The sequence below is a fragment of the Sitophilus oryzae genome, unplaced genomic scaffold, assembly GCF_002938485.1.
Source record: "Sitophilus oryzae breed Bouriz unplaced genomic scaffold, Soryzae_2.0 scaffold_179_pilon_pilon, whole genome shotgun sequence".
Classification (NCBI taxonomy): Eukaryota; Metazoa; Arthropoda; class Insecta; order Coleoptera; family Curculionidae; genus Sitophilus; species Sitophilus oryzae.
The window spans coordinates 7,407,413-7,435,242 of NW_022146501.1; the positions used below are offsets into that span (position 1 = coordinate 7,407,413).

The following is a 27,830-nucleotide window of genomic DNA, read 5'->3' on the forward strand; positions in this document are numbered from 1 at the left end:
GGCAGAGGAACTACCAACGATCTCTTCCACATACTAGGAAATATAGAATTATGTATACAAAAATTTATCATATTAGTAATATAAGGTAAAAGAAAAGGTATACATAAATTTATCGAAAGTATATTTAGTCCATCAATGCCTACTGCGGTTGTTTTTATGTTAGATATTATTTTTAAAACCTCAATCTCATCTACTGCATGAAATTTAAAGTCGTGGTTCACAAAATTGTTTTGTTCATAAAACAAAACAATATCATTGTCTACATGTAATTTAGGTATGGATTCCACAAAATGATTATTTATTCATTAATATGCTCAACATTTCCTATTTCTGCTGGTATGGAATTATCATTCCTAGACTTCAAATCGATAAGTTTTAAATGGGACCATAATTCTTTAGAATTTCCATTATTATATTTATTTGTGAAGTAACACTTCTTTTCCTTTTTAACAGCTACGGTAAACATATTTCTAAAAAGTTTGTAATATCCCGATCTGTCCAGAAAATCAAAAAGTTTTGGTTACTCACTTGTAGAAAAAATAACTGACATGTCTGACGAAAGATTGCAGGCCTCTCTTAGGTTAATTAACTGACTACATTCCTTAAGGATATGTTTGAAAGTTAAAGGTATTCCTAATTTAATGTAAGATTCTTCAGTAAAAAAAGAACAACTTACTTGTGCGCCATTGCTGCAGCCATAGTTAACATTGGCTCTAAACATTTAAAAATGCATCCGTATATCAGCATTTTACCTAACCTAGGTTCCAAAGTTAATTGTGCCAGGTATTCTCCTAATCTGAAATATAAAAAAATTGGTTTTAAGCCACATAAAAACATATACAGGGTGACCCAACATTTATATTAGGTTTCTGGTATGCAACTTTCACTAGAATCAATTTTTATAAAATATGCGAGCAGTAGCTGCGCACTTTAAAAAAAACCTTTGTCAATATACTAGATGATTCAAATATATTTTCAAATTAAAAATGTTTTTTTTTAAATGGAATGCTATACCGTGCTGGCAACTATTACTTTTGGGTCGGCATTTACATGTGTGGAAGTAAATCGCATAGGGATCTTATTAAGTCGGAGTGAGAGAAATGTAACGGTGTGCTGTTGCGGCATTGCCGGTACGCCTTTCCTTATCAAGCGAAGTAAAATCGTGATCGCAAACCGCATATTTTTAAAAGGCTTTTTTTTCAAGAGATAACTAGATAAAATCATTAGACATTTTTCTGAGCATCTGAAATGGAATTATAAGGATATTGTTAGGGTGTCATTTTTTTATAACGAGAAAACGTCAGTAATCGCGATAACACAGCTTAAGTAAAAACCAGCTCGGACAGTGTAGCGTGCCGCTTTGATCTTTTTACGCTCGGATTTGCGATTCGAAAGAGGGGGAACACTAGAGCGGCGAGCTCTCTCGCCAAAACCGCTTTTAATTCTGTCTCTCTGTCTGTCAACCGGTCATTTATATTATTGTCTGTCTTACACGTTAAAATTCAGACCACACTTCTAAAATGACCAAATCGGTATATACATTATATGTATCTAAAATCATAAAACAAATTTTAATTTGAAAATATGTTGGAATCACCCTGTATATCTACAAAAAAATAAAATTTAGAATATGCATTACCATTACCTGCATAATTTATAAGAAAAACATAGTATTTTGTGTCACTGTGTAATAAACAGAAAACTAGTTCAAATGTACCGACTGATATTTTAAGCAATACGAGTAAAATACCAATTTTAATCATTTATTTTACTCACTTGGTCAGTTCCTCTTCTTTGTCTAAAGCACCAAGAGACTGTAAATTCTCTATCGCAGCAGAAATCGAATTTGATGTTGGTGGATCGGGTGCCAAACTCAGGAAATTGTAAATATTCATTGTATTGTGAGCTATGATTTTAGCATTTAAGCATAATTCCTAAAACAAAGTACCAGATTTCAATCACAAGACAGTAAAAATATCATTAATACCCCTTAAAATTATAGAAAATTGATAACATTTAAAAATACAATTTTGGTCAGAACTTTTGCCCTATAATAGCTAAGGAATGTGCTAGTTCTCTAAATTGCAGCAACGATATGTTAATTGGATTTTTATAAACATTATACAAACTGCCATGGTTGATAAAAAAAACATGTTGACGGCGCCACCTACAAGTAGGAGTCATATTGACATCGATATCAAATTTCTCATGTCAAAAAACACCAATTTGAATCCAAATATCGACTTTAGTTTGCAAAAATTAAACTTCTATTTAAAAAAGTAGTTCAAATGTACAATCGTAAAATTTGCTGTTTTTAGCGATTTAAACAGATACTTCACCTTTATAAGTAAATTTTAGTATAATAAATAAAAGAACATATAGTCCTTCTAAATAAGAAAAACATACTAACCATTAGCGTCGGACGATTTTTCGTTAATATTTTGGTCTTTTACATAATCTAGTAATTTCAAAAACTTTTTTACTTATTTCTATCTGCAGAACATGTTTTCAACCTTTGAATAAGAAGACTAAGGAAGGAGCATATCAAAAATCTTAGGTACACCGCGATGGGCCTCAAATATGGCCGACTTAAATTCCGGTTTATCAGTGTCGTTCTAATTTTATTTAAAAAATGTAAAACTATGATGTAGGGTAGACGTGGGGTAGACTCAATAACTTGTTGTTTTATGTTACGTTGTGAATAAATGTTGGTAGTTATTAAAATTTTTATAAAAATATATAAATCTAATAAAAATAGATAAGTTATAATAAGTATTTATTAACACAAACATCCGATACGCTGCTGAAGCAGGTAAGTCAAATTAACGTACCTAAATTCTTTGACATCTAATCTTTGACAAGTAATAAATCAAAGCTAAAATGCAAGAAAAATATATAATTTAGTTAATTTAAGTGAATTTCATAAATGATCGGTTTACTACACGTATGTATATTATATAGTCACTTACTAGCGAAAAGTTGTTCCATTATTTCACTCAATTTTTGCCGAGATCTACCGCCCGCTACACAACCAACTATTTTAGAATCTTTTTCGATAAATCGCGATAGTGTCACTGTTAATTTAAGTTCTGCCACAATTTCCATCTAGATTTACTACCTTTATACAACTATCAGTAGTAGAATAAATAATAAATAACATAAAATAAGCTCCGTAAAGACTGACAAATCCACAAAATTTCAAATCAAATTCAAATGTGTCAAATGAATCGTTAAACAGAACTGTCAAGGATCCCCACCCTAGAGTGCTTTTATGGCGCTTTTTCCGCCCACCATGCATGAATACATGGATAGCATTATGCTCCTTCCTTAGTCTTCTTATTCAAAGTTTTTTCAATATTACACATACCTCTAAAGACACTCTTAATATTTCGGGAACCCTTTCGTCAGCCATATGGGTATGTCTTTGATTAGAATACAATTTAAAGCAACACCCTGGTCTAACTCTCCCAGCTCTACCTTCTCGTTGTTTAGCGCATGCTCGCGAAATCCACTGGGTTTGCAACGCCGAAAGTTTGTTGTACTGAAACAAGTATCAAATAAAATAAATGAAAAATATGAAGGAAAAATACACGTACAGAATCGTAAACTTTTTCTTTTGCTTTGCCTATGTCTATGACAAAGACAACATCTTCGATGGTAATGCTGGTTTCGGCAATGTTCGTGCTCAATATGATTTTTCTCTGGTAAGGTAGCTTTTTGAATACGTCGCATTGGTCTTTCATGTTCATGCTGCTGTGCAGGAAAAATATCCTGTAAGAACTGCTGTTTATGTCCGAGTCGACTATGTGGTCGTTGCATTGCATTATCTCATCATAACCTATAACATGGTATATTATTAAGCTCGTGACAGATATAAACTTATAAATAAGACAGAGAAAACCATTAGAATTCAGTGCAAAGTATGTCCAAAGAGTTAGGGAATATTTCAACAGAAATCCAAAAAAAACTGGCGCCGGGAGGCACGTATAGCCGCCCATACTAAAATATGTTGGTAGGCAGTTCTTTTAGTTTCAAAGTAAAGGAATTTTTCCAATTTTTTTTTATCTCAAAAACTGCGACTTTGACTGATTTTGATGTTATTACAAATTTTGTTGTAAATATTATTCCTAATCTTAAATTTAAAACCGCGTTTCGCTAGCTACTGTAATTTTGGAGTTACGGTTTTTTAAAAATTTAACCCCCTCCCATACCCCCTCACCAACCCCCCACCCCCACCAAAAACTAATGGCCAGATTCTCGGGTGCCACAATATTTTTGTGCCAAATTTGGTTAAAATCGGTTTAGCGGTTTTTGAGTTACCGTGTTACAGACGGACAGACACCATGAAAATATTTTGTATTTAGGTCATTTATGATCCAAATAACTCATTTTGAGTTAAATTAAAAAAAAAAATTTTTTTCGATCTTAATAGCCTACCATACCTGTTGGTATGGTCTTAGTTTAGGTGTTAAGCTGTGGTTTTTATTTTTTAATAATTAACTATAATTTTGCAAAAATATTATTAGATTGGTTAGGATTTGGGTTGTTTTGGTTAGCTTTTTTTTGTGGAGGGTTTTAAGCTGTGGTTTTTATATTTTAATAATAATTAACTGTAATTTTGTAAAAATATTATTAGATTGCTTAGCATTTTAGACACTTTTAAATGATTTTTTTTGTTCAAAAGTGCTTCATCCAAGGTTTTTTTTCTTTTAAACTGTTCTATAAGCATAGAACTTTCTGCCAAATTTTTTTTACTAAATTCGTGGGTACTTATACTTTACAAGACCCGATAATATAATAAGGAACAAATGGAAAATGAAAATCAAGCATTTCCGCAGGAAATTTTTTATTTTCCTGAGTTTGTAAACGCTTCTAAAAAGCAAAAATATATTTATTTTTTATATATCTGATTTCAGCTATTCTAAAGTCTATTAAATTTCCTCAGAAAATGGATACAGTTTTTTTCCGCAGGAAAATCTTTATTTTCCTCAATTCGTGAATGCTTCTAAAAGACAAAAATATATTTATTTTTTATATAACTGATTTCAGCTATTCTAAAGTCTAATAAATTTCCTTAGAAAATGAATGTGTTTCTATGTTCAGAAAAATATTAAAAATAAAACGCAAAATGTATTTTTTATAGCAGATTTCAGCTATTCTAAGGTGCGAAATTTGGAAATTACGCATTTCCACAGGGTTTTCCGTGGTTCACAGTAGCTTTTTAAAGACAATTTTTTTTTCTAACAACTGATTTCAGCTAAACGAAAGTTGACACTTTCATATAAACGGAAGGAAAACGAAAGGTAGCTGATACGCAAGGTATAGTGAGAATCAACCTTAAAGCTGTAATTGAATACTATGTGACGTCATCACTCAAACGAATTATTTAAACAATATATTTTTGAATAATTACCTGGTAGAAATACTAAAATAGATCCACTGTCACAGTTGACGTGAATAAACTTAATTAAAGCTACTATCAGATCATAGTCTATAAAGTCATCAGGAGTTGTCATATCATATAATTGCTTCAAATACTGGTTATCTAAAAGAAAATTATAGAACATATAAAAAATGATATTAAGATATATATTAACTTAAAAATATAGATAAAAGTAGTTCAAATATACCAACAAAAATTTAACATGAAATAATTCTTTTTAAATATGTATATTATAGTTTGGTTTAAATGTCTACAATCAAAAAGAACAGACATTATAAAAATTACACTTTAAAAGGATTTTAAGCTTTAAAATAACAATATAAATTTAGTTTAGTTTTGTTTTAAAACCGAAAAAAAAATTTAAACCGAAATATAAAAAAGTAGTTCAAATGTACCATAGTAAAATTTGTTGTTTTTAGCGATTTAAACAGATATTTCACCATTATAAGTAAATTTTAGTATAATAAATAAAAGAATATATAGTGTAAGTCCTTCTAAATAAGAAAAACATACTAACCATTAGTGTCAGACGACTTTTCGTTAATATTTTGTTCCTTTACATAATCTAGTAACTTCAAAACGTTCATTTTGTTAGCAGCTCTTGCATAATCGTAAGCTGTTCTTCCTAGATCATCAGAAATTTCTAATTTTGCCCCTAAAAAGCAGAATGTAATAAACAAGACAGAGAAATTCAAACAAAAAAGTGTTTTTACCCATTGTGCATAATTTACTAACGAATTCCATGTCACCGAGATGGCTGGCGACCATCAAGGCTGTCCAACCTTTTTCTGAGTGTTTCTGATCCACGGAAACGTTTTCGGATATAAAGAGTTGCAGGAGGTCTGCAGTTGCTTCATCGTAATGCAGTGTATAATCATAGTTTCCACTAAAAGTATAAGATTCAGAAGAGATACATATTTTTAAATATAATCTAGTGCTTTACTATCTTTAAACATATTGAAAACGCAATCAAAATACATGTAAAAATCAATAAATTTTTGGCGTGCATGTCATCAAGATATTTGACGAATGCACGTTGCAATCTTCACACGGCTACTTTCAGTTTTATTAAATTCTCTATACTTTTACAAATTTCATCCAAGAAAATAAAAAATTCATAATTCCTTACCTGTAATTCATGTAGGTCTCCAAAACATAGTTAAAATTCCTCTGGTCATCTTCAGACAGCTCTTCCTTCTTCGAATCTTCCGAGTTGTTGCCTGATATTTGTTTTTGTTGACACTTGTTCATGGCGACTCGCATTTGAGGGGTAAAAAACTTGGTCATCGATAAAATATCTTCGAGAAAATAAGCCTGAATGGGGTACAAGCGGCCTGGGATAGATAATACAGCGCTTGTTTTAAAATATTGTTGAAATTTTGACGTATCCACTGTAGCAGACATCAAAATAATCTAAAAATTGGATACATTTCATCATGGTATCTAAGAAAACTCTTAATTTGACTTTATTTTCCAAGTTTGTAGTTGGTGCCACGAATACACATAAAAACTGGCTATATGTGCGATAGCTATGAAATGACAATCGATGACATTTCCCATATAAATTTAGACCTTGAATAAGAAGACTAAGGAAGGAGCATATCAAAAATCTTAGGTACACCGCGATGGGCCTCAAATATGGCCGACTTAAATTCCGGTTTTTCAGTGTCGTTCTAATTTTATTTAAAAAATGTAAAACTATGATGTAGGGTAGACGTGGGGTAGACTCAATAATTTGTTGTTTTATTTTACATTGTGAATAAATGTTGGTAGTTATTAAAATTGTTATAAAAATATATAATTCTAATAAAAATAGATAAGTTATAATAAGTATTTAACACAAACATCCGATACGCTACTGAAGCAGGTAAGTCAAATTAACGTATCTAAATTCTTTGACATCTAATCTTTGACAAGTAATAAATAAAAGCTAAAATGCAAGAAAAATATATAATTTAGTTAATTTAAGTGAATTTCATAAATGATCGGTTTACTACACGTATGTATATTATATAGTCACTTACTAGCGAAAAGTTGTTCCATTATTTCACTCAATTTTTGCCGAGATCTACCGCACGCTACACAACCAACTATTTTAGAGTCTTTTTCGATAAATCGCGATAGTGTCACTGTTAATTTAAGTTCTGCCACAATTTCCATCTAGATTTACTACCTTTATACAACTATCAGTAGTAGAATAAATAATAAATAACATAAAATAAGCTCCATAAAGACTGACAAATCCACAAAATTTCAAATCAAATTCAAATGTGTCAAATGAATCGTCAAACAGAACTGTCAAGGATCCCCACCCTAGAGAGCTTTTATGGTGCCTTTTCCGCCCACCGTGCATGAATACATGGATAGCATTATGCTCCTTCCTTAGTCTTCTTATTCAAAGAATTTAGATATAAAATGACAGCGATCTTCGTTTCATAGCCATCGCGGACGCCGTTTTTATTCGATCATACGGTAGTTTTATACGCGTAAAAAAATAGTTTTTATGTGTAACAAAGAGTTTTATAGGTGTAAAATAAAAATTAATGAATAATTTGATTCACTTTCACAAAATTTGTATTAAAATATCAATATTTTTAATAAACACGTGGACTGCTCACAAATGCACGTCGCGTCTCTAGCCGTAGGCTATCCTTACTACTTTTAGTCTCGCGTTTGTTTGTCACTAAGACCTTTTTAACTAAGACCTACTTACTTTGATATGAGGAGCCAAAACCAAATTTTGGCGCAGACAAATCAACAGAAAATCACTCAGTTTGTCGCGCTCGTGAATTTCATCAACTATCACGTGAGTGATGTACTTCAAACACTTGTTTCCACACATTAAGTTCCTTAGAAACACTCCTACAGTACAGTACAGCAAGTTAGTGTGATGTCCTAAAAATAAATATACTTATTTCCATTTTCTAACTTTCTAGTTACATTTTTTTCTATTTTTGGTTTTGCAAAAATAAGTTCCAGCAATAGAGTAAAGAGTAATACAGAGGTGGCATGTTTATAAAATAATTTCAAGGCAAACAAGGATGAAAAAAAAAGTTCTCTTTATTTTATAAATAAAACATGATGTTGTTTGTGGTTTAAAACAGTTTTTACCGGTTTGAACATGATTTTAAGTATAAAGCCGAGATTATGTTTAAAACTTGTTTAATACACTTGTTTGTAGCTCTTTAAAGCATGTTTAAAACAGAATTTTAAACGTGTTTTAAAAAAATGTTTGAAAAAAGTTATAATGTTTCTAAACATATTTTTTTAAATACGGTATTTTTACCGTATGATCGAATAAAAACGGCGTCCAGTTGGCTTGGAAATGACGATCGATGACATTTCCCATATAAATTTACATATAAAATGACAGCGATCTTCATTTCATAGCCATCGCTGACGCCGTTTTTATTCGATCATACAGTACTTGTTTATAAACAAAATGTTTAATATACAGCAAACCTAATTCTAAATGCAATATACAGGGTGTCGCAATATTCCCTGGTGGACATAGAACCAGGAGGGTGACAGTGAAATAGAAAAATTGGAAACAGTCATTAGTGTCATTCCTGTCATCTCCTGATGACAAGTATGGCCGCCTAGACAAGGATAGTAATGTTTCTGTCTAACTAATTTCGACGCCATTTTAATTCTCTCCGTTTAGTTTTGTTTTGTAAATTCAATTAGATATTTCGACTGAAATTTATAAGTATAAAGGTAATAAAGTATATAAAATATATATTACATGAAAAATCCTGGTCAAAAAGACGTTTCTGCAGTACTAGGTATGTTCCATGTATATTAAAAATAGGTAGTAAATAAACACTATTTCTATATTTTTTAGATGCAAGAAAATTTTGTTATATGTTTATGATCGGCGATTTTTTTGAAAATGGAAACAATTTAGAGCAAGGTTAAGATCATTTTTATCTATAGCCAATATTAGTATCTCCAGTATGTTCGATTTATTGTCAATAATGTAATAAATCTGACTGATACAATCTGATCGTTATCCGACTAAAAGTCTCTTTTTGCTTCTTCTGGATTTATAAACCAGGTCTCTTTGGGAATAATGGACGCTTTTCTTAAGTAGTATATTTATATTTTATACCTATTGATATTTTTACACTGTTAATTTTAGTATAAAAAAATTGGTTTTCTGTTTTCAGATTTTTGTATAAGGCTCCCGTTTTCATGTTCCTGCCCCCGTTTTCTGTTTCTGAAGGCTGTGAATACGTGTATTTATTTACAAATTACTGTAAGTCATGCTTTATACCTTACTAATTTACGTTAAAACAGCATATAACTAAGTAATTGATATAGAAATCATTCATTTCTTTATTTTTTATATTTATTTAGACACGTTGTCTCATATTTCAAATAAATATGTGTGAATAAATTTTTATTTTGTTTTATTTATGATAAGAAAGAGTACAAAATACTTTTAAACTGAAAGAGGGCCCGCCATTGAATAACCGGAAACGGAAATAAAAATGAAGCAATCATGTCAACCTGTCAATTGGAAAATTAGTTCTCCAGACGACAACGAAGGCTTTCGATGGCGTATCGTGTTTCCACGATTTAACACAGAGTTGACACTTCTTTCTAATTAATTTTATGCATAGAGCTACTACATATTTTTTATATCAAAATAAGTTTATTACAAGACACAATGTACCTCAATACAAAATTGCTTCGTTTATCCGCTAGAGGACATGAAACTTTAAAAAAAATAAACACAATTTTTCAGATATTTTAAGAACCATTATTCCAATTTGAATGAGATTTGGGTGTCATATTTTTCTAAGTGCTTTAACATTTGGCTTTCACATAAATCAAGAAAAAGTACGGCAAGGATTAAAACTGCCCGCACCCTTACATAAATTTTAGTATAAATATTTTCCAACTCTACCGACGACCGATTTTCTTTTCGTAAAATGGACCCTCTAGTATTTACTACATGTTTTGTCTCTTGTAAGAAAAAAAACGCAAAAAATATTTTGGGAAAAATTTTTTTAGAGAATTTATTTTTCCAAAGCAGACCTACAAAATATACAGGGACTTCCAATATTCCGTGGACATAGAACAACTACGTAATAATATATGTTTATTTTTTTAAAGTTTGATGCTCTCTAGTAGACAAACCAAGCACTTTTGTATGGAGGGTAAATTGTGTCCAATGAACGTATTTTGATTCCAAAAATATGTAGTAGTTGTATGTATGTCCATGGAATATTGGGACACCCTGTATAGGGAATAAGAGCCAAAATCTGTGACTCTTGATATTATCAAACACTATTTTATTTTAAAAAATGTAGAGAATTGGCTTTGTAGTAAAGATTTTTGTAATTTATAATTAAATTATGAGAAGCTAGTCATTAAAAACAAAAGGTAATGATTTTTCTCATTATTGCAAATAAGATACATTTGATTTTATAACAAAAAGAATATCGTTTTTATAAAACTTTGTGTTTTGATAAATAATTTTTATATTTAAAATTGAAGTAGACATTACTAATAATTAGGTAATTAAGGCATAAAGATATAATGACTCCCAATATTTTTTTTATAAACAATAATCATTTTAAGCTGCATCAGTACAAAAAGTAATTATTTATTTTTATTAAAATTAATAAAGGCATTTTCAAATGTTCTACTAATGCTCAACTTTGGTTGCAGGGGGGGGGGGATATAGGTACTTACCACAATTTGATTCCAATCTAATATGATATCCCACACTTCCGCCAACTTTTTCACCCCTTTCATATGCAACCCTCTCCGCAGCAGCTAAAGTAGATATCCTCCTAGGTTGCGTACAAACAATTTTACAAGGTTTGTTCTTATACACGCAATCCTCCATAATATACTGTGGAATCTGAGTGGTTTTACCAGATCCAGTTTCAGATGATATGATTACAACCTAAAATCATCATTAAAATATGGTTGGTTCTATTGAAAATTATATAAAATATATATATATACTTGATTATGGTCGATGGTATCCAAAACTTCCTGTCTCTTTTCGAATATCGGTAAGTTTTTTCTAGCAATTTGAATTTCCTTATCGACATGACCTAGTTTTGGTACTAGAGGATCGGAATCTTGCAGTCTGCCATATACTTTTTCAAATCTTTTTACTGATCTTGGGTTTTCAGGTTGTAGTTCCAAGCTATCTACAAGATACATTACAATATTAATTATTTTGAAACAATATTATCACTCTCCAAATAATCCTATATGTTTTTTTGGTTATCTTTTACCCAAATCATAGACACAATGATAACAATACACAATATATACAACTTACAATTCCATACATACAAGGCGTTTAGGAAAAAATAAGGATAGGAAAACAATATAACATACGAACATCTTTCAAAACACAAAATACACTTATAGATCCATTTGATCACATACTAAACCAAATACAGAACAACAAACAAAAAATGTAACATACAAAATACCATGTGAATGTGATAAATTTTACATTGGTCAAACATCTAGACCATTAAATGTTCAAATTAAAGAACCTAAAGATTATTTAAGAAAGAGCGATTTTCACAAATCTAAGATTTGTCAGCATTCATGGGACGCAGGGTACAGAATAAATTTTAATAACGCCAAAATTATAATGAAAGAAGCGATAGCCTCTAAAAGAAAAATAAGAGGCTTTTTAATACAATCTAATAAAAATAAATGTACTGCTCATGAATCATGATGTTAGTAATGTATGGCAATTGCTTCTTTGATTTTAAAGAACATAACATAAATAAACATAACATAGATAAGTAAAAATTAAAAATAATCATACAGAAAGTTTGGGGCTTTTTGGTTTTACCCAGAGAGAAACTAATAACTAAAGTGAGAGGGCTTGTGGAATAGGGCATTTCGTAGACAAGTTTATTTTGTCACCGCGCATCCCAGACGCGCATAGCGTTTAGGCGGTCAAAAAAGGAAGTTTTCAACTTTGCAAGTTAAACATTTGACAGGATTAATTAGATTGTCAGTAGCTTTTTCTATTTCTTAGTTCTAGAAGGAGATAACTAAAATCTGTTGATAATCGGAGCAAATCGGAGTAATAAATTGTTTTTGACTGAATGTGCCCGTTCTTTTAGCTTGTCAGAAGAGAAGATTATTGTCATTTTTGATTATTTCAGATTCCACGATTATTCGGCATTTTTGTTTTGTGGTTGAGAACCAGACAAAATGTTTCCTTTAAAGGTAAGTTTTATCTCGGTAATTATTTTAACATACCTAATAGTAATAGTGAGTGCACATAATAATTGTACATTGCTAATTTAATTTTTTTAATATAAAACATCACATTCTTTTCTGATACCTATGGAACGACTAGGTATTATACCTGGTATTATTTCCAGTAATACAAATTATTTTCTTCAACTGCTAGGTTCTTGTTATAGAATAAAGACTATCAAAAACATTGAATACCTACGGGATACCTACTGATACTCTGTGCAACCTCCCAACCGTGCTTCCCTGTTCACTCCCAACCAACTTAGATAAAAAACATACTGAAGATTGCAGCCTTGAGTTGGAGTATGGCAAGGAGTATGGAGTTAAATAAATTATTATGTTCCTACACAGTATTTTATTTATAGGTTTTAATGCTTTAAAGTCTAATAATAAATTTTCGTTGTCAACAAAATAATCTAAAAAAACTACGAAGATTTCTTATTATAAACTTGAAAGATTAAGATTCGGTTCAAATATACAAATTTTAAATTTTTGGCGCCAGTATATAGGTATGAATGCAACCTACTATATCGATAATGCGCTCATAGTTCGGGTTAGACGCCAAAGGCCGCGCCACTAACACAGTCTTCAAAAATTAACGTTGATCAGTCTCTCTCACTTTAGTTATTAGTGTTCTCTCTGGTTTTACCTTATTAAGTAATTGTTATCAGGTAGTAATTGTTAATTCTGAAGTAATTGAAGAATGTTTGGAAGTGAATGAATAAGATTATTAAAATGGGGAATGAAATTGTCAAGAATGGGAAGATTCTCTCTATAACAATTCTAATTATAATCTTACCATATTTCTTTTTAAAATCTTCTAGTACTTGCATAATTTCATCACAAGGATACACCTGAATTGACTGACTGGCAATCTGTTTAGGTAACTTCTTCAAATGTAGTTGCCTGTTAGGCTCCTTACCATGAGACTTTGAAGAGAGATTCATAATTTGGGCCTAGATTCAAAATTTACGTACATACGTATATATAGTAACAATACAAACTTATTTACCTTATAATGAATATACTTTCTTTGTAAATTATTTAAATCCGTTGGAAATATATATTCAGTTTTCTCAGAATCGTCCAAAAACTCTCTGAAGATATTATCAATTTCGATTCTCAGGTGTTCCGGTGTTGCTTCCTGTATATGTTCATCAATACATAAATTTGGGTTTTTCCTGCCCTTATTTACACCAAACCTTTGATAACAGTCGTTTAAGTTTATACTAGTTTAACGTTTATAAAAAAAATAAAGAAAAGTGTGAGAATATACCTTATATTTTGCCTTCTAGGCATTCCGGACTTATTAAGTCCTTTGCTCCTGGCAGGATTCATTCTTATAGAGGAGACAAAATCGTGGTAAAATTACAATAAATACTTATGCTATCACAAATATTTATCACAGAAAATATTACAGCTGATTCCAAAAATACAAAAATATTCTTGGATAAAAATAATCAAGCCATAACCTAATTTTCCGACTTGTCAAAACACAAAAAATATCATCCGTCCTTTTCTATCTCACAGGCGAGAAAAGGTAAGGAAGATATTTATTATAGTTGATCGCTAGATGGCGCAACATGTACGACTTTCGCGCCATTCGAAACGTATGTGAAAATTCGTTAGAAACTAAATCATTATAAACAGTTTTTAGCAATAAAACACTTTAATATTAATAATGTAACATATGTAAAGGTGCTTATAATAGAAAGATATTTAGGAAAATATAATATGACCTTTCTACTTGAAATGACTAGGTATTATAAGTTCGTTTATGTTTTAACAATTTATTTTACGATGTATTTTCAATATATTAATGTTTTGCCTCGGTTATATTTCTAAATAGATATATGCAGTCTAACAATGCTTATAACTGCATCAAAGTTTTAAAATTAATCACTCTAATACTATTTAAAGAGCAAAAATCTCACAAATTTAACCTTACATACCTACATACCTTATAATTATTGCTTACAAAAGAGGGGCAGGATTCTGTAGCTTCTCACATATAAAAACAACTAATTTAACAGAAGCACAACACTGAACTAAGAGACATTAAGAACCCAGCCGTTCCTGAGCATATCCTGGAACAAAAAGAATATTCTGCATGAGGTGCAATAAAACCGTTAAAAAAGCCCGCAAATTTGTAAAACAAAGGGATTAGGAAGGGATATGAAGAGCCAATCGGGATATTGCAAATCTAGTCATCTGGGACATCATTCGACCAATCATGTAAACTGTAGATTGACAGCTGATGTTTTGTCATAGAAACAATTGTTTTTAATATTTTACCTGCAGATTTTATTAAATTTGTTTAATTTTTAGAAATTTTAAGTGATAAGGTGTGGGCTTGTTGGAAACCTTTTAGGTGAGTACTTGATAAGTTTTTATTGTACATTTATGAAACTTTACTTCTATTTCGTTATGTTAAAACGCCCCATTAAAGTTTTATATTTTATACTTACTTTAAAAACACAAGGTATTGCTAATTGGAAGTATTTTATTAAAAGAATGGTTTATATTTCTACAAAGTCTTCTAATATAGAAGTAATATTCTAAACTACCTACAAGGAAATTTTTATATCACAATATCATAAAGAGAATTATAAATAACAAGACTACAAGAATCAGTCACTAAAATCTAACTAGTTATCTTAAATCTAAACATAAATACTACATTAGATCAGTATTTAGAGATAACAATAAAATTACAAATATCTATACAGGGTGGTCCACTTTTTAGTAGAAGGCGATAGTAAAAAATAAAAAATGTAACTATTTTTCGGCACTAAATTGAAAAAAAGTTAAATCAAACAGGGTATTTTAAGGAACGTTAAAAAGCTCAATTGGAAATTATTTTCGAGTGTACAGGGTGCTTCGAAAAAAAATTGATGGGTACATAAATGTTTTTTTAAAAGAATCACTTCATTTTATTTTATTTTTAGTACTTAAAGTCTATTACTTTTTTGTTGTTACCGTATGCTGGACAAAAAAACGGCGTCCAGACAAAAAATTGGCTTGGAAAAATCACGATCATTGACAATCCACAATCCTCATATACTTTTACATACAATATGACAGCGATCTTCATTTCCAAGCCATCTATGACGCTGTTTTTTTATCATTTTATTTTTAAATATTATTTTTATTATTTTCTTAACTAAATCAGTATTAAGTAGAGACATATGACAGATGACAAAATGAATTTATTATTTTTAAAGAAACTTATTGTTTTTGTATATTATTTGCTTCTCTGAGAAATAAAAGACAAGTAAGTAAAATATTTTTTTTCTTTTAGAGTTGTGTTATAATATTAAAAAGACACTAATCTTTTCAAACCATTTATGAAATGGTTTGCTGGGTTAGAATTTGGTGTCGTCTGGCATTTTTTCGAAAAAGGCCACTTGGTCTTCTTCCACTCTATAGTCGTGGATCCATCTACTTCCTTTTCTTAGACTTCCATCAATACCATCTTTCCAAACTCCTGCAAATTGAAAATTGGAGTATCACATTGATATTTTCTAAAATTATAAAATATAGGGATGTCCTCAAGTATCGATATTTTAAAATATCGATAACTTTATTTGATTTTATATTTAGATTTAATTTTTATCCACGATATTTAATCTTAATCTAATTTCATCTTTGTTAATCCAAACTGCTTAAAATAGAAAATTCCTTTAGAAGAGATGTCGATATGTACGTATCGATATTTTTGATATATCGAATCGTTGCTTTTGGTTATATATTTCTTATTCTATATATATCGATATTTAATTGTATTTACAGCTGAGCGAGAATGGTCTAGGTCTTGTGGTCTTGGTCTTAGTCTTGAACAAAAAGCCAAGACCAAGATTAGCGTTAGATCTGCAAGACCAAGATTGACCAGTGCAAGATTCAGGCAAGACCAAGCACGCAAAACTCTTCCTGCCTTGCATTTTTCCCCTATACCTAATTTATAATTTTTTAAATAATAAAAAAATGCCTCTAGTAAAAAATGATTAAAAAAGTTGAACACCAAGACCAAGACTGGACCTTCAAGGTCAAGACCAAGACTTCTTATTAGATTGCAAGACTAAGACCAACGAAGTCTTGGTCTTGCATTTGCCCGTCACTAACTGTATTATCTTTGCCAATTAATAATGTTTTCCAAGTTCTGTTGAAAATAGAAAATTAGAGTCCTACAATAAAAACGTCCATTAATAAAATATAGAGATGTCCATAAATATCGATATTAAAAAATCGGTACGTTTCATTTTTCTATTTACCAGGGTATATCGATATTTAACAGTAGGTATTATCTTTATTAATTAACATTTTCCAAGCTGCTAACAATAAAAAAGAAGTCCAGACATAAAATATAGGGATGTCTATATGTATCGATATTTTGAAATGTCGATATATCGATATTTAACTTTGCTACATTTGTTAGTTAATAACACTATTTCCATTCTGCTGAAAATACAATTATAGAGACTAAAGGACAGTAAACATCTCGGGTTTTCACAAATTAAAACTTTTTAATTTTATTGAAAATTGTTAAAAACATTTTTGAAATTACCTGCTGGAAGGTAAACTTCTCTTTCTCTGGCTCCATGATTGAGGATGGGTGCCACTATGATATCTTCCCCAATAGAAAATTCATCCATTACGCTGTGACAAGAAGGATCGTTTGGATCAAGCATCCACAAGGGTCTGATAATGGGCAGTCCTAAGTTCAAAGAAACTCTTGCGTATTTCTTTAGAACTGGAGTAACCTAAAATGAAATTTAAAGATTTAAAAATAAATATTTTTTTTTTTGATCTGAGACATTCAATTTTAAGACACTCTGTATCAGGGTTGGAAAAATCATGATTTTTAAAGAAAATCAGAAAAATCAGATTTATTTGATTTAAATCAGTTTTTTTTTATTTAAATCAGATTTTTTTGATTTAAATCAGATTTTTTTGATTTTAATTCAAAACAATATTTAAATCGGATTTCCAAATGACTAGGACTTATTTCCAATTAAAGTCCTATCTTAAATGGCTAAATTTTTATAACTTTGTCCGTTATCGATAGCATTAATAATTCTAGGGTGCGTTTGTCATTTTTTCACATCGGTCACCAATATATTTCGCAAAAAAATCGCTCGCTTCAGATCAAAAGGATTTTTTTTCAAACGTCTCAAAAGTATTAATTTTTGTCATTTTAACGCCTAGGTATAAAAGTAAAGCACTGTTACGCCTAAGCACAAAAGTACAAAAATATATTATTAAACTGATATTAAGTGTCATATTCAACGAGTGTACAAATTGTTGCTTGATTCCTGTTTATATTATTTGCGATGTTTGAAATTGATTAAAAATGATTTGTAATGTTTTAAAAAAATAGTATGTATGTTCTATTAGGAGTAAAAATGTACTTTTTGTCCTTCCTTGTAACGTCGGAATAGCTTTACGATGGTCCTTCAAAGGTACAGTACGTCTGTCCGTTCTGTAGCTACGGGGTATCCGTGAGAGGGGAAATGAAATTCTCTCGATGTTTTTCGTAAAAAAATAGACGACGCGTCCCATCAATAAAAATTCAACAAATTTGCAAGTAGCCAATAAAATGAGTGGGCGGAGCGATTTGCGGTGACGCACTCGTCAAATCGACTTATAAAATATATTGCTGTTTATTTAAATGTTTTTTGTCCGCATTCCTTTTATAGACACATATCCAGCAGATGTACTGTACAGCATCATCAAAAAAAGTATAATTTTTACTCCTAATAAAACAATACATTATTGTTCAAAAATACTCTTAAGTCGAGACTGAAATTAGTATTAGTCAAAGTGTAAAATTCTTACTGCAGATCAAAATCTCGGTAAGAATTTGGAAAAATACAACCATTTCAAAAAATATATAAAACAACATATTTCCTGACAACATTTATTATGATAGATTCTCGGGAATGAAGATATAGTCTCTATATCAGAAGAACCTAGTTCTGCATTAGACTGCGAATGATATGTATTCGAACAGCGAATTTTTGTCACTTATGCATAAATTTTAAAATACATCCCTGCGTTTAGCGGTGTAATGGATTCACACGAAACTACTTCAAAAATCGGTCCAACATTTAAATTCATGAATAGATACTTTTTTTATATAGTTTTATAACATTTACGATTACTTTTCGATTTATTATCTGTTATATCTTTTATAGAAATATTTTTTATAGTTTTCTAGGACACATTTTTATAACTTTTGCAGTTATTTTTTGATTTACAATAAAGTTTTAATATTTTTTTTATTATTATTATTTAAATCAATGATTAAAACTAAAAAAAAATCACTTGATTTAAATCATGATTTAAATCATTTGATTTAAATCATGCCAACCCTGCTCTGTATACATAAACTCATACGCGATACGTAAACATAAATAAATGTATGATGCCAATGTATCAATCTATTATGACAATGATGCCCCGAAGCAACACTAGAAGAAAAGAATTATCTCTATTTATTAGACTATTAACTCCCAATATCGGAGGATCTCGCGCGGAAAAAAAGAATACTTCTCGCTTCGGTAGTTCATCCGACCATACTCTACGCATCGCCGATCTGGGACAGATCCATACGCTTCAAGCATTACGAAAACATGCTAGAAAGGATAAATAGGAAGTTAGCACTCAGGGTTGCATCGGCATACTGCACATGTCCAACAATAGCGGTACTGTGTCTTGCTAATATACCTCCGATCAGTCTACTGATCCAGGAAAGAAACCAAATATATAAAAATGGAACTTCCTTCCGGAAAGAGGCCAGAAACATGGTACTAGAGCAATGGCAGACACGATGGGAAGCATACAGCGGATGGACAAAGACTTTCATACCAAATAAAGATTGAATAAAATGCGACCAAGCTAACACGAACTACTACATCACGCAAGCCATGACTGGTCATGGAGTATTTGGCGAGTATCTGCACAGGAACCGCAAGGCTGACTCTCCTACATGCTGGTATTGCGAGGCGCCAGACTCGGCTAACCATACACTATTTGAGTGTCACGCGCACGAAGATATAAGGGAAAACGCAGAAACAGTATGTGGTACGAAGATTACTAGAGTAAACGTCGGAAACCTTCTAACATCATCGAATGAAAATATCGAAGCGATTTGCGGTATGTTAAGGAACATTATGAAGAAAAAGGCGAAGGACGAAAAAGACGAGATCTGGGTACAGACAAGACCAACATAGAAGAATGATAAGTCTCTAATCTTGATGAAATAAATGCCTTCGGCGGTACCGAGATTGACGAGCTTAGAGCACAGATTGGTTTTTAGTGGGTAGACCCTCTCGCGTGAGGGAGATCCCCACACTCTGGCCCTAAAGGCGTTTCCCATCTATAAAAAAATGATCAATTACTCTAAAACCAAAGTCATGGTATTTGGAAAGAACCAAAATACACTCTCTCAATTTCCATTAAAATAGAAGGCAATGTGTTAGAATAGGTCTACAAGTTGAAATATTTGGGGTCCTGGATAGTTAACACCTTGAACAACGACGTGGAAATAAAAACCAGAATAGAACAAGCCAGAAATGCATTTTTAAAAATGAAGAACATATTCCAGAACCCCAGAGTGGATCTTGAGTTGAGAACTAGGCTCGTCAGGTGTTATGTTTGGTCAATCCTATTATACGGAACAGAAACATGGACAGTGAAAGTTCAAGAGATGAATCGTCTCGAATCGTTAGAAACATGGATATATTGAAGAATGCTCAAAATTTTATGGACAGCCCATATCACTAATAAGGCTAATACCCTTGTATATATATTTTTAAAGTAGATCAACCTAAGACGTTTATGGACTAAGACTACTAGATGGCAGGACCAGTTTCCCTACAGAAAAATATTTTTTGTTACTCTGAATTTTGAAGCTACCAATAAAAACAGAGAAAATAAAAAACGATAATTTTCGGACTGTGCCAATTGGTTACTAATCGACCAGATACTTTTTATCTATTAGATATGCTATAAAAGCTGGCAATTATACAATTCGATCATTGTAAATACCCGACAAATTCTTCAAGGCCGACAAGGCCGATGCTTCTCACTGATAAGAAATAAAAATGTTTGTTTGGATAATTTTGGAGGTATTTTTTCTTTCTGAATGCACATTTTAAAGTATTTTATATTCTTTGTCCCCTTGACCTATTATCCTGGTCGCACGTATGGAAGTTCTGTTTCTTCTAGTTTTAGAAAATGTTCTTATTTCTTTTTTCTTTGTAGTTGTAGTGTAAAATTAGTATTCTTACTCTGTTATGATTTATAACATAAAAACATAGAATATATTATTAAACGGTTCTTTACGATTTACATTACGCAAACTAGAACTTCATAATATTACTACCCCATACACTTAAGTTATTTTAGAAAATGTTCTCTCGTACCACCTCTTCGAGGGGGCCCATGCAATTGGTCCACATCTTCCGATTTCTGAGTTGGCATAATTGTGTCATTTTGTGACATGTTGGAACCACCCTATTGATGCGCGACTATCTAAATTTAACTTTTCTAACATGTCTTGAAAACCGTTCTCTAAAAAACGTAAATAACGTTCACTGGTCAACGTATCCTGGCAAATGTATGGCCAAGAAAAGTTGAACCAATAATCCTACAAGCTTTTCTTGATTTAAAAAATTCATATTTACAATTTTTGTTTAAGCAAGTTGCAATTTTTTGAACATTTAATGAAGAATGTAAAAAGTTTTATGTTTTCAAAAAAAAAATATTGTAAAATACTCAATTTAGAATAAAATAATCTAAGAATGAAATGATTCTTTTATAAACCTGCATTAAATCAAATTAAAGTATGTATGTAACTTTTTCTAAATATTAATTAACAGTAATTAGCATTATCATAAATTATAAAAAATGTACCAACATATCGAAATAATAATTTCTTTGTTAATACGGTTTAGAATTTTTAAAATAACAGGAAAAAATAATCCACAATCTACAATAAAATAAAAGTTTCGTTTAAATTTCTTAATCAGCTGATCACTATTAAAGATGCAGAAACCCGGGCTATATTATTATATTGCTCTGAGGAAAATAACGAAAATAATCGATATTTTTGACTGCGCCCCGAAAGATTCACGATTTGTCCTCCAGCTGGCAGCACATTTTGTCTAGCCGGTTGAACAACTTAAAGAATATATAAACAAGGCTAATACCGAAGTTTACAACAGAATAGGCAGAGAAAGAGAATTGCTCAATATAATAAAAATTGGTCAAGTGCGAGTCGGACTCGCGCACGAAGGGTTCCGTACATAGACTTAAAATAAAATATAGACTGAGCATCTCATTCATAAATAGCTGGAACATGCGGTCAGACACTGTCTTATTATTGTTGTGTTATTGTTTTAGGTTATAACAAGTGCGACACGAGCGATAGATAGGTTGTCTCTGTCGTAACGGTCGTTCCCTGACGACTCTGCCGAGAAACACAACACTGTCTTTCGTTTCTCAAGTACACCTGAACTCTCCGTATCATAGCCGGGTAATTTTTTTATTTTAATGAAGCTATAATTAAATTAAAAATATATCGTATTTAAACTTTTTATATTTTATTAAGATTTAGGATAGGTTTTTAAATAAAAGTTTAGAAAAAACAATTTAGAGTCCAAAAGGATAAAAATAATAAAATACACGTTATAGAAGAAATTTTATAATCGAAATTAGGTAATTTTTGAAATTAATAATAAATTATTAATTTTAGTCAAACATTTACAACCCCTAATATTAATCAAAACAGGATCTATTCCACAGATATAATAGAATCGGCGACAGGGAGAGAAAAAAAAATATGATTGTTGTAATTTTTTTCTGGTTAAGTGATGTCTTATTATGTAAATTAGAGAAAACATAAATCTGTTCGATTAAAGCAAGGAAGGTGATAGAAAGTGGATAAAATGAAAACTACATTTATTTAACTCGGTACTGTCTTTATTATACCGGGTGCGTCTCAAAAATGGCTCATCCCCATAATTTTTTTATATTTTCAAATAAAAAAACAAGATTTAGTATGTTAGTATATGAAATAAATTAGGATTGATTGACGCATTCAATTGTTTTTGGTCACTTCCTGTTTCACCGGAAATGACTATAACTTTTAATTTTTAAACGGCAACCTCGGTATATTTCTACTTTATTCGATAGAAAATGACACTCTGAATAGAATGACATATCATATGTCAACTTTTGACATTGTCGCTTAAAAACATATCCTATTTTAAATTTCAATCCAGTTTTTTTCAATCCACTAAGTTTTAATCAAGGAGCCTTGGAAAAATAGTTTTGATCGTCTAATAGGTTTCGTGTCTTGTCTAGGCTGGTTAAAAGATGTACAAATCGTATTTTTAATCATACATATGTCAATTTTTTCAAATGGAACAAGGGTGACTCATTAGCATATTTGGAAAAAGCATTTTTTATGAATATATTGATACCACACACTTGGTATTTCGAGTCAAATTGTCGTTATGAACCGCGTGTTACAATTACAATTAAACCATATGAGAATGTCAAAAGTTGACATATGATGTGTCATTCTATTCAGAGTATCATTTTTTATCGAATTAAGTAGCAATATACCGAGGGTGCCTTTAAAAATCAAAAGATGTAATCATTTCGGTGAAACAGGAAGAGACCAAAAACAATTGAATACGTCAATAAATCCTAATTTATGTCATAGTAACTAACATACAAATCTGTTTTTTTATCTGAAAAAATAAAAAAAAGTTATAGGGTTGAGCCACTTTTGAGACGACCCGGTATATTAAAAAATATTGTTTCATAATGTAATATCATTTTAAAATTCTTGTATGTTATTTTAGATTCTGAAGATAATTTTAGAATAAACCGGAATATATTTTTAATAAAAACATTATTAATTATTAACAGGGTTATAATTATGATTTTGTTACAATGTAAGTAAGTAAATAATGTAATGTAAGAGAAAAAATTCAGATTTTACATTTTACTAAAATATTATCTAAATAAGCGCCTTTCTACAACAACGCCACTGACTCCCAATGGGTAAATTGAGAGTTGCCTACCGGTCAAAAGTCGTTTCAAGACTTAAATGGATTATTTAAGTCAAATTTCTTGCAAATTTGGCACTGGCGAACCATATTTTATAGTTCTTGAACAGAAAAAGTCAATAAAATAAACACTTAAGCACTACAAGCTAAGAAAATGCGTTAATACAGCCGGGGAGATAGCGGCAACAAAGCTTTACCGCACACGTGCGACACGTACTACAAGGTAATAAATGAATGAATAGGCTCCCTCGCCTCTAATCGGTGTTGTCATATTGTAAAGAACTTATCCTTTTTAAACAGTATCCGACTTATAATTTAGTAGTATAAGGACTATTTAATACATCTCTGGAATATTAAAACCTACTTTATTAAACTGTAGTATTAATATCTCAATATATGTGTATAACAAGAAAAAAAATATTGATAATATTAAAGACGTGACAACATAGGCTGGATGAGGAAGGCTCGGTCGACTGTACCCAGAAGTAAACATGTGTACAAAAAATATTGTCTGTCCGCGTTGAGATGTAAATAGTGTAGTCTATATTTTATTTTAAGTCTATGGTTCCGTACCATTCATTATCTATACAACATTAGACACTATATTATTATAAACTTTTTTTTTCCCATTTAGCTTAAATTTTGAATGGGCGTACTTTATATTTAAAAAAAATGAAGAAACACATTACTAAAAATTGTATTAATCAATAATAAATATGTAAAAAGTAAAAATATGTAAAAATTAAAAAAAACGATTAAAAAAGTCACCTTGACTAGGATTCGAACCTGCCTTACTACGGCTCCAACGTAGCAGCGTAAAATCTTAACGCTTTAACCACGCGGCCACCGAGGACTTGAAGATTCTATGTAAAATTCTTACTTAAAAGATAATCTTTAGTGAAAGTTCTTTTTATTTATAAACATTTATTTAATTCTGTTTTTAGTATTTGTTCTTATAGCAGCAACATAGATACATTATCTGTAAAAATTTCAACTGTCTAGCTATAACGGTTCATAAGATAGACTTTTGTGACAGAGGGACGGACGGACAGCAAAATCTTTAGTAATAAGGTTCCCGTTTTTACCCTTTGGGTACGGAACCCTAAAAATAAGAAAAACATCTTATTTAGGGTATACATATATTGAGAAATGAAAAATACCACGTCTTACAACTAATAGTTAAGGACAAAATTGAAGGAAAAAGAGGTCCCGACAGGAAGGAACTATCTTGGTTAAGAAGCATCAGAAATTGGACTCACCTAACGTTTAAAGAACTCATAAGGAAAGCCAAGAATCGTGAAGATTTTGTCAATGTTATCGCCAACCTCGACGAAAGAGATGGCACGTAAAGAAAGAAGAAGAATAGATATCATCCACAGAATCAAATAGCAATGGGCAGGATACCTGACAAGAAGGACGTAAAATAGATGGACCAAAAAAAATACAGCATGGTACCCACGAGGAATTGTGAGACCTAGAAGAAGACCGGACCTAAGATGGGACCATAATATATGTGAGGGTGGCTACACCATAATTATAAATGGTTGAATAAGCTGAAAATGATGATGATGATGATTATGATGAATGACAGAACTTACTCGGTTTTGTCTGAGAAGAGCTAAACTAATAGCGCTGTCCAACACTTTTTTATCTCCATAACTATTGGGCAATCTGTTGAACCTGACCACCGGTAGAAACGCTGAGAGTTGCAGCCATCTGATGTAGAGTTCTTGGTCGGGTAGGCCGTGGATGCTGCCATTAACTTGACCGATGACCGTGTCAATTGATGCGTAGTCTCCACCAACAGCACCAGGAATGAGGAAAGGATATCTAGAACAGAAATATTGTAGTACAAGAGCTAGCAACGTCGGAAAAACAAGTATTTTAAGACATCTCTGGCTCTTTGACATATCTTTTACTATGCTCTCTAGAACAGCATGCGGCCCGTCTGGCTGCCGGTAAACATTGCGTTCCCTACTGCGCATTGAAACAAGATCCTATATTTTTATTAGTCTTTTAAATTCTATATTTGTTTTTTTTTTGAGTCACCAGAATTATTTAATACTTTATTATCAGAATATAAACGAACTAAGAACTAGACGTCTTAAAATACTATCAAGGTGTATGTGGCGCTAAATTGTATTACTGGTTACCTACCTTACCGCAACGTGTCAAGAAAAATGGCGCATTTGCCAGAAAGTAAAAGAATATTACAGAATTCTTTAAAACGTTCCAGAAACACTCACCAGAAAGTATATAAAGCCCGCGCTTGGCAGTTGGACCAGTTTGAAGTTTGAATATATCGCGTTTGGAAATTGTGAATTAATTGGCGAAGGTGCTAGAGTTAGAGTAATAGTAGTTGCATAAATTGTGTTTTATAATTAGTATAAATTGTGTGTACAGAGTGAGAAAGAAATAAATTCGTTAAGTATTTTATCGTGAGTTTAAATTAGTGGACCCACGGAATCCGTAACAAAACTTTCTCGAAAACGTTGCTAGCTCTTAGACTATAGGGTTTCTATACTTTGTTAATCAGCCATTATACAGCGAGTCTTAAATAGGTGCAAATATTTGTAAGGGTAGTATAGTTTGACCCCAGAATCACGACTATGAGGTTTTTTTCGCGAAAAAATGGCTTTGAAAAATTTGGATTTTTTTTTTAATTTTTAGTTTAAAACATAATATCTTGATAATATGGCACCATATATTTCATATCAATTAAACTTTTAGTTACGTAATCGAGGGCGCGATTTTTAAATTCATTGTTGCCAACCATGGACATATTCGGCGCCGTGCTGACTAACTGGAATTTAAATTTGGCGATGGGGATTCAGGTGGTAGCTCTGCTGTAAAAAATGTCACGTTTTCAACATTTATTTATTTATTTCCTGACATTGTCATTCGTTTTGACACTTTAGTTTTGTATTACGAGTTTTTGGTTTAAATAAATAATGTTGTTTACTAGCAGACTTTGCAGTCGAACATTGTTCTTTTTAGAACCTCTTTTAGTGCGAAGTGTACAAGATAGCTTAATAGCCGTAAAAAACTGAACGCAACTTTATTAGAATATTTTGAACGGGATTACTGACGTTTTATCGTTATGAAAGAAATGGACACCTTAACGATATCCTTATAATTCCATTTCAGATGCTCAGAAACATATCTAATGATTTTATTTAGTTATTTTTTTCGAAAAAAAGTCGTTTAAAAATAAGTGGTTTGCGATCGTGATTTTACTTTACCTGATAGGGAAAAGCGTACCGGCAACGCCGCAACAGCACACCGTCGCATTTCTCTCACTCCGACTTAGTAAGATCCCTTTAATATTTACTTCCACACATGTAAGTTCCGACCCAACCCAAAAGTAACAGTTGCCAGCACGGTATAGGAAACCTTGTATTGTAGTAATTCTCCTTACCCGATAATTCCATAAGTCAGTATCGTAGGTATGACCCTACGCAACCCGTCCCAGCTGGACTCGAACCTGGGCAAGGCCACGAAACTAGGCGACCTGGGTCTCTCTATGGCGTCGCTCACCCCGAAAATGCTGATGGAGTTCTGGATGCTGTTGACGAACATGCTCTTGTACTGGTCAGGGTTGACCAGCGGTTTCTCGCACTGATAGTAGTGAGGCATGTCGTAGGCTGACCCTAAATCCACGTAGAAGGCGTTGAATTTGTATTTGTTCATGACAGATCTCAGTTTGTCCAGGAGCCATGGAATGGTACGGTTGTTGGTTACGTCTAGGACGCCAGCGCTTTGTAAGGTTTTGTATCTGAAAGAAAGTACTTTATCACATAAGAAATAATACCGTATGATCGAAAAAAAATGGCGTCCAGTTGGCTGGGAAATGACGATCGATGACATTTCCCATATAAATTTACATATAAAATGACAGCGATCTTCATTTCATAGCCATCGTTGACGCCGTTTTTTCTCGATCATATCATCCCATTCCATGAAAAACAACCCCATAAAAATACACTGCCTTTACCGTGTTTAATTGTAGGTGTTACGTATTTAGGATTAAACCTTGTATTGATTGGTCGCCT

The 27,830-nt window shown here is 31.6% G+C and overlaps 2 protein-coding genes across 2 annotated transcripts in view; both read right to left on the reverse strand.

Annotated features, from left to right (window-relative positions):
* LOC115882856 (3'-5' RNA helicase YTHDC2-like) overlaps nucleotides 1-14,168 on the reverse strand; it is a 38,321-nt gene extending 24,153 nt beyond the window's left edge. The window contains exons 1-14 of the mRNA XM_030901105.1: nucleotides 13,974-14,168; nucleotides 13,710-13,899; nucleotides 13,497-13,653; nucleotides 11,426-11,616; nucleotides 11,147-11,363; nucleotides 8,157-8,338; nucleotides 6,573-6,856; nucleotides 6,157-6,329; nucleotides 5,961-6,098; nucleotides 5,414-5,545; nucleotides 3,597-3,838; nucleotides 3,368-3,541; nucleotides 1,777-1,934; nucleotides 677-796 (exon numbers count right to left, since the gene is read on the reverse strand). Coding sequence (XP_030756965.1) covers nucleotides 677-796; nucleotides 1,777-1,934; nucleotides 3,368-3,541; nucleotides 3,597-3,838; nucleotides 5,414-5,545; nucleotides 5,961-6,098; nucleotides 6,157-6,329; nucleotides 6,573-6,856; nucleotides 8,157-8,338; nucleotides 11,147-11,363; nucleotides 11,426-11,616; nucleotides 13,497-13,653; nucleotides 13,710-13,899; nucleotides 13,974-14,035 — 2,420 coding nt within the window. The 5' untranslated portion in view covers nucleotides 14,036-14,168. The remainder of the gene's footprint in view (nucleotides 1-676; nucleotides 797-1,776; nucleotides 1,935-3,367; nucleotides 3,542-3,596; nucleotides 3,839-5,413; nucleotides 5,546-5,960; nucleotides 6,099-6,156; nucleotides 6,330-6,572; nucleotides 6,857-8,156; nucleotides 8,339-11,146; nucleotides 11,364-11,425; nucleotides 11,617-13,496; nucleotides 13,654-13,709; nucleotides 13,900-13,973) is intronic.
* Nucleotides 14,169-15,182: 1,014 nt separating this feature from the next.
* LOC115882858 (myogenesis-regulating glycosidase) overlaps nucleotides 15,183-27,830 on the reverse strand; it is a 56,424-nt gene continuing 43,776 nt past the window's right edge. The window contains exons 10-13 of the mRNA XM_030901106.1: nucleotides 27,197-27,553; nucleotides 25,377-25,608; nucleotides 17,262-17,457; nucleotides 15,183-16,184 (exon numbers count right to left, since the gene is read on the reverse strand). Of these exons, the coding sequence (XP_030756966.1) occupies nucleotides 16,063-16,184; nucleotides 17,262-17,457; nucleotides 25,377-25,608; nucleotides 27,197-27,553 (907 nt within the window). The 3' untranslated portion in view covers nucleotides 15,183-16,062. The remainder of the gene's footprint in view (nucleotides 16,185-17,261; nucleotides 17,458-25,376; nucleotides 25,609-27,196; nucleotides 27,554-27,830) is intronic.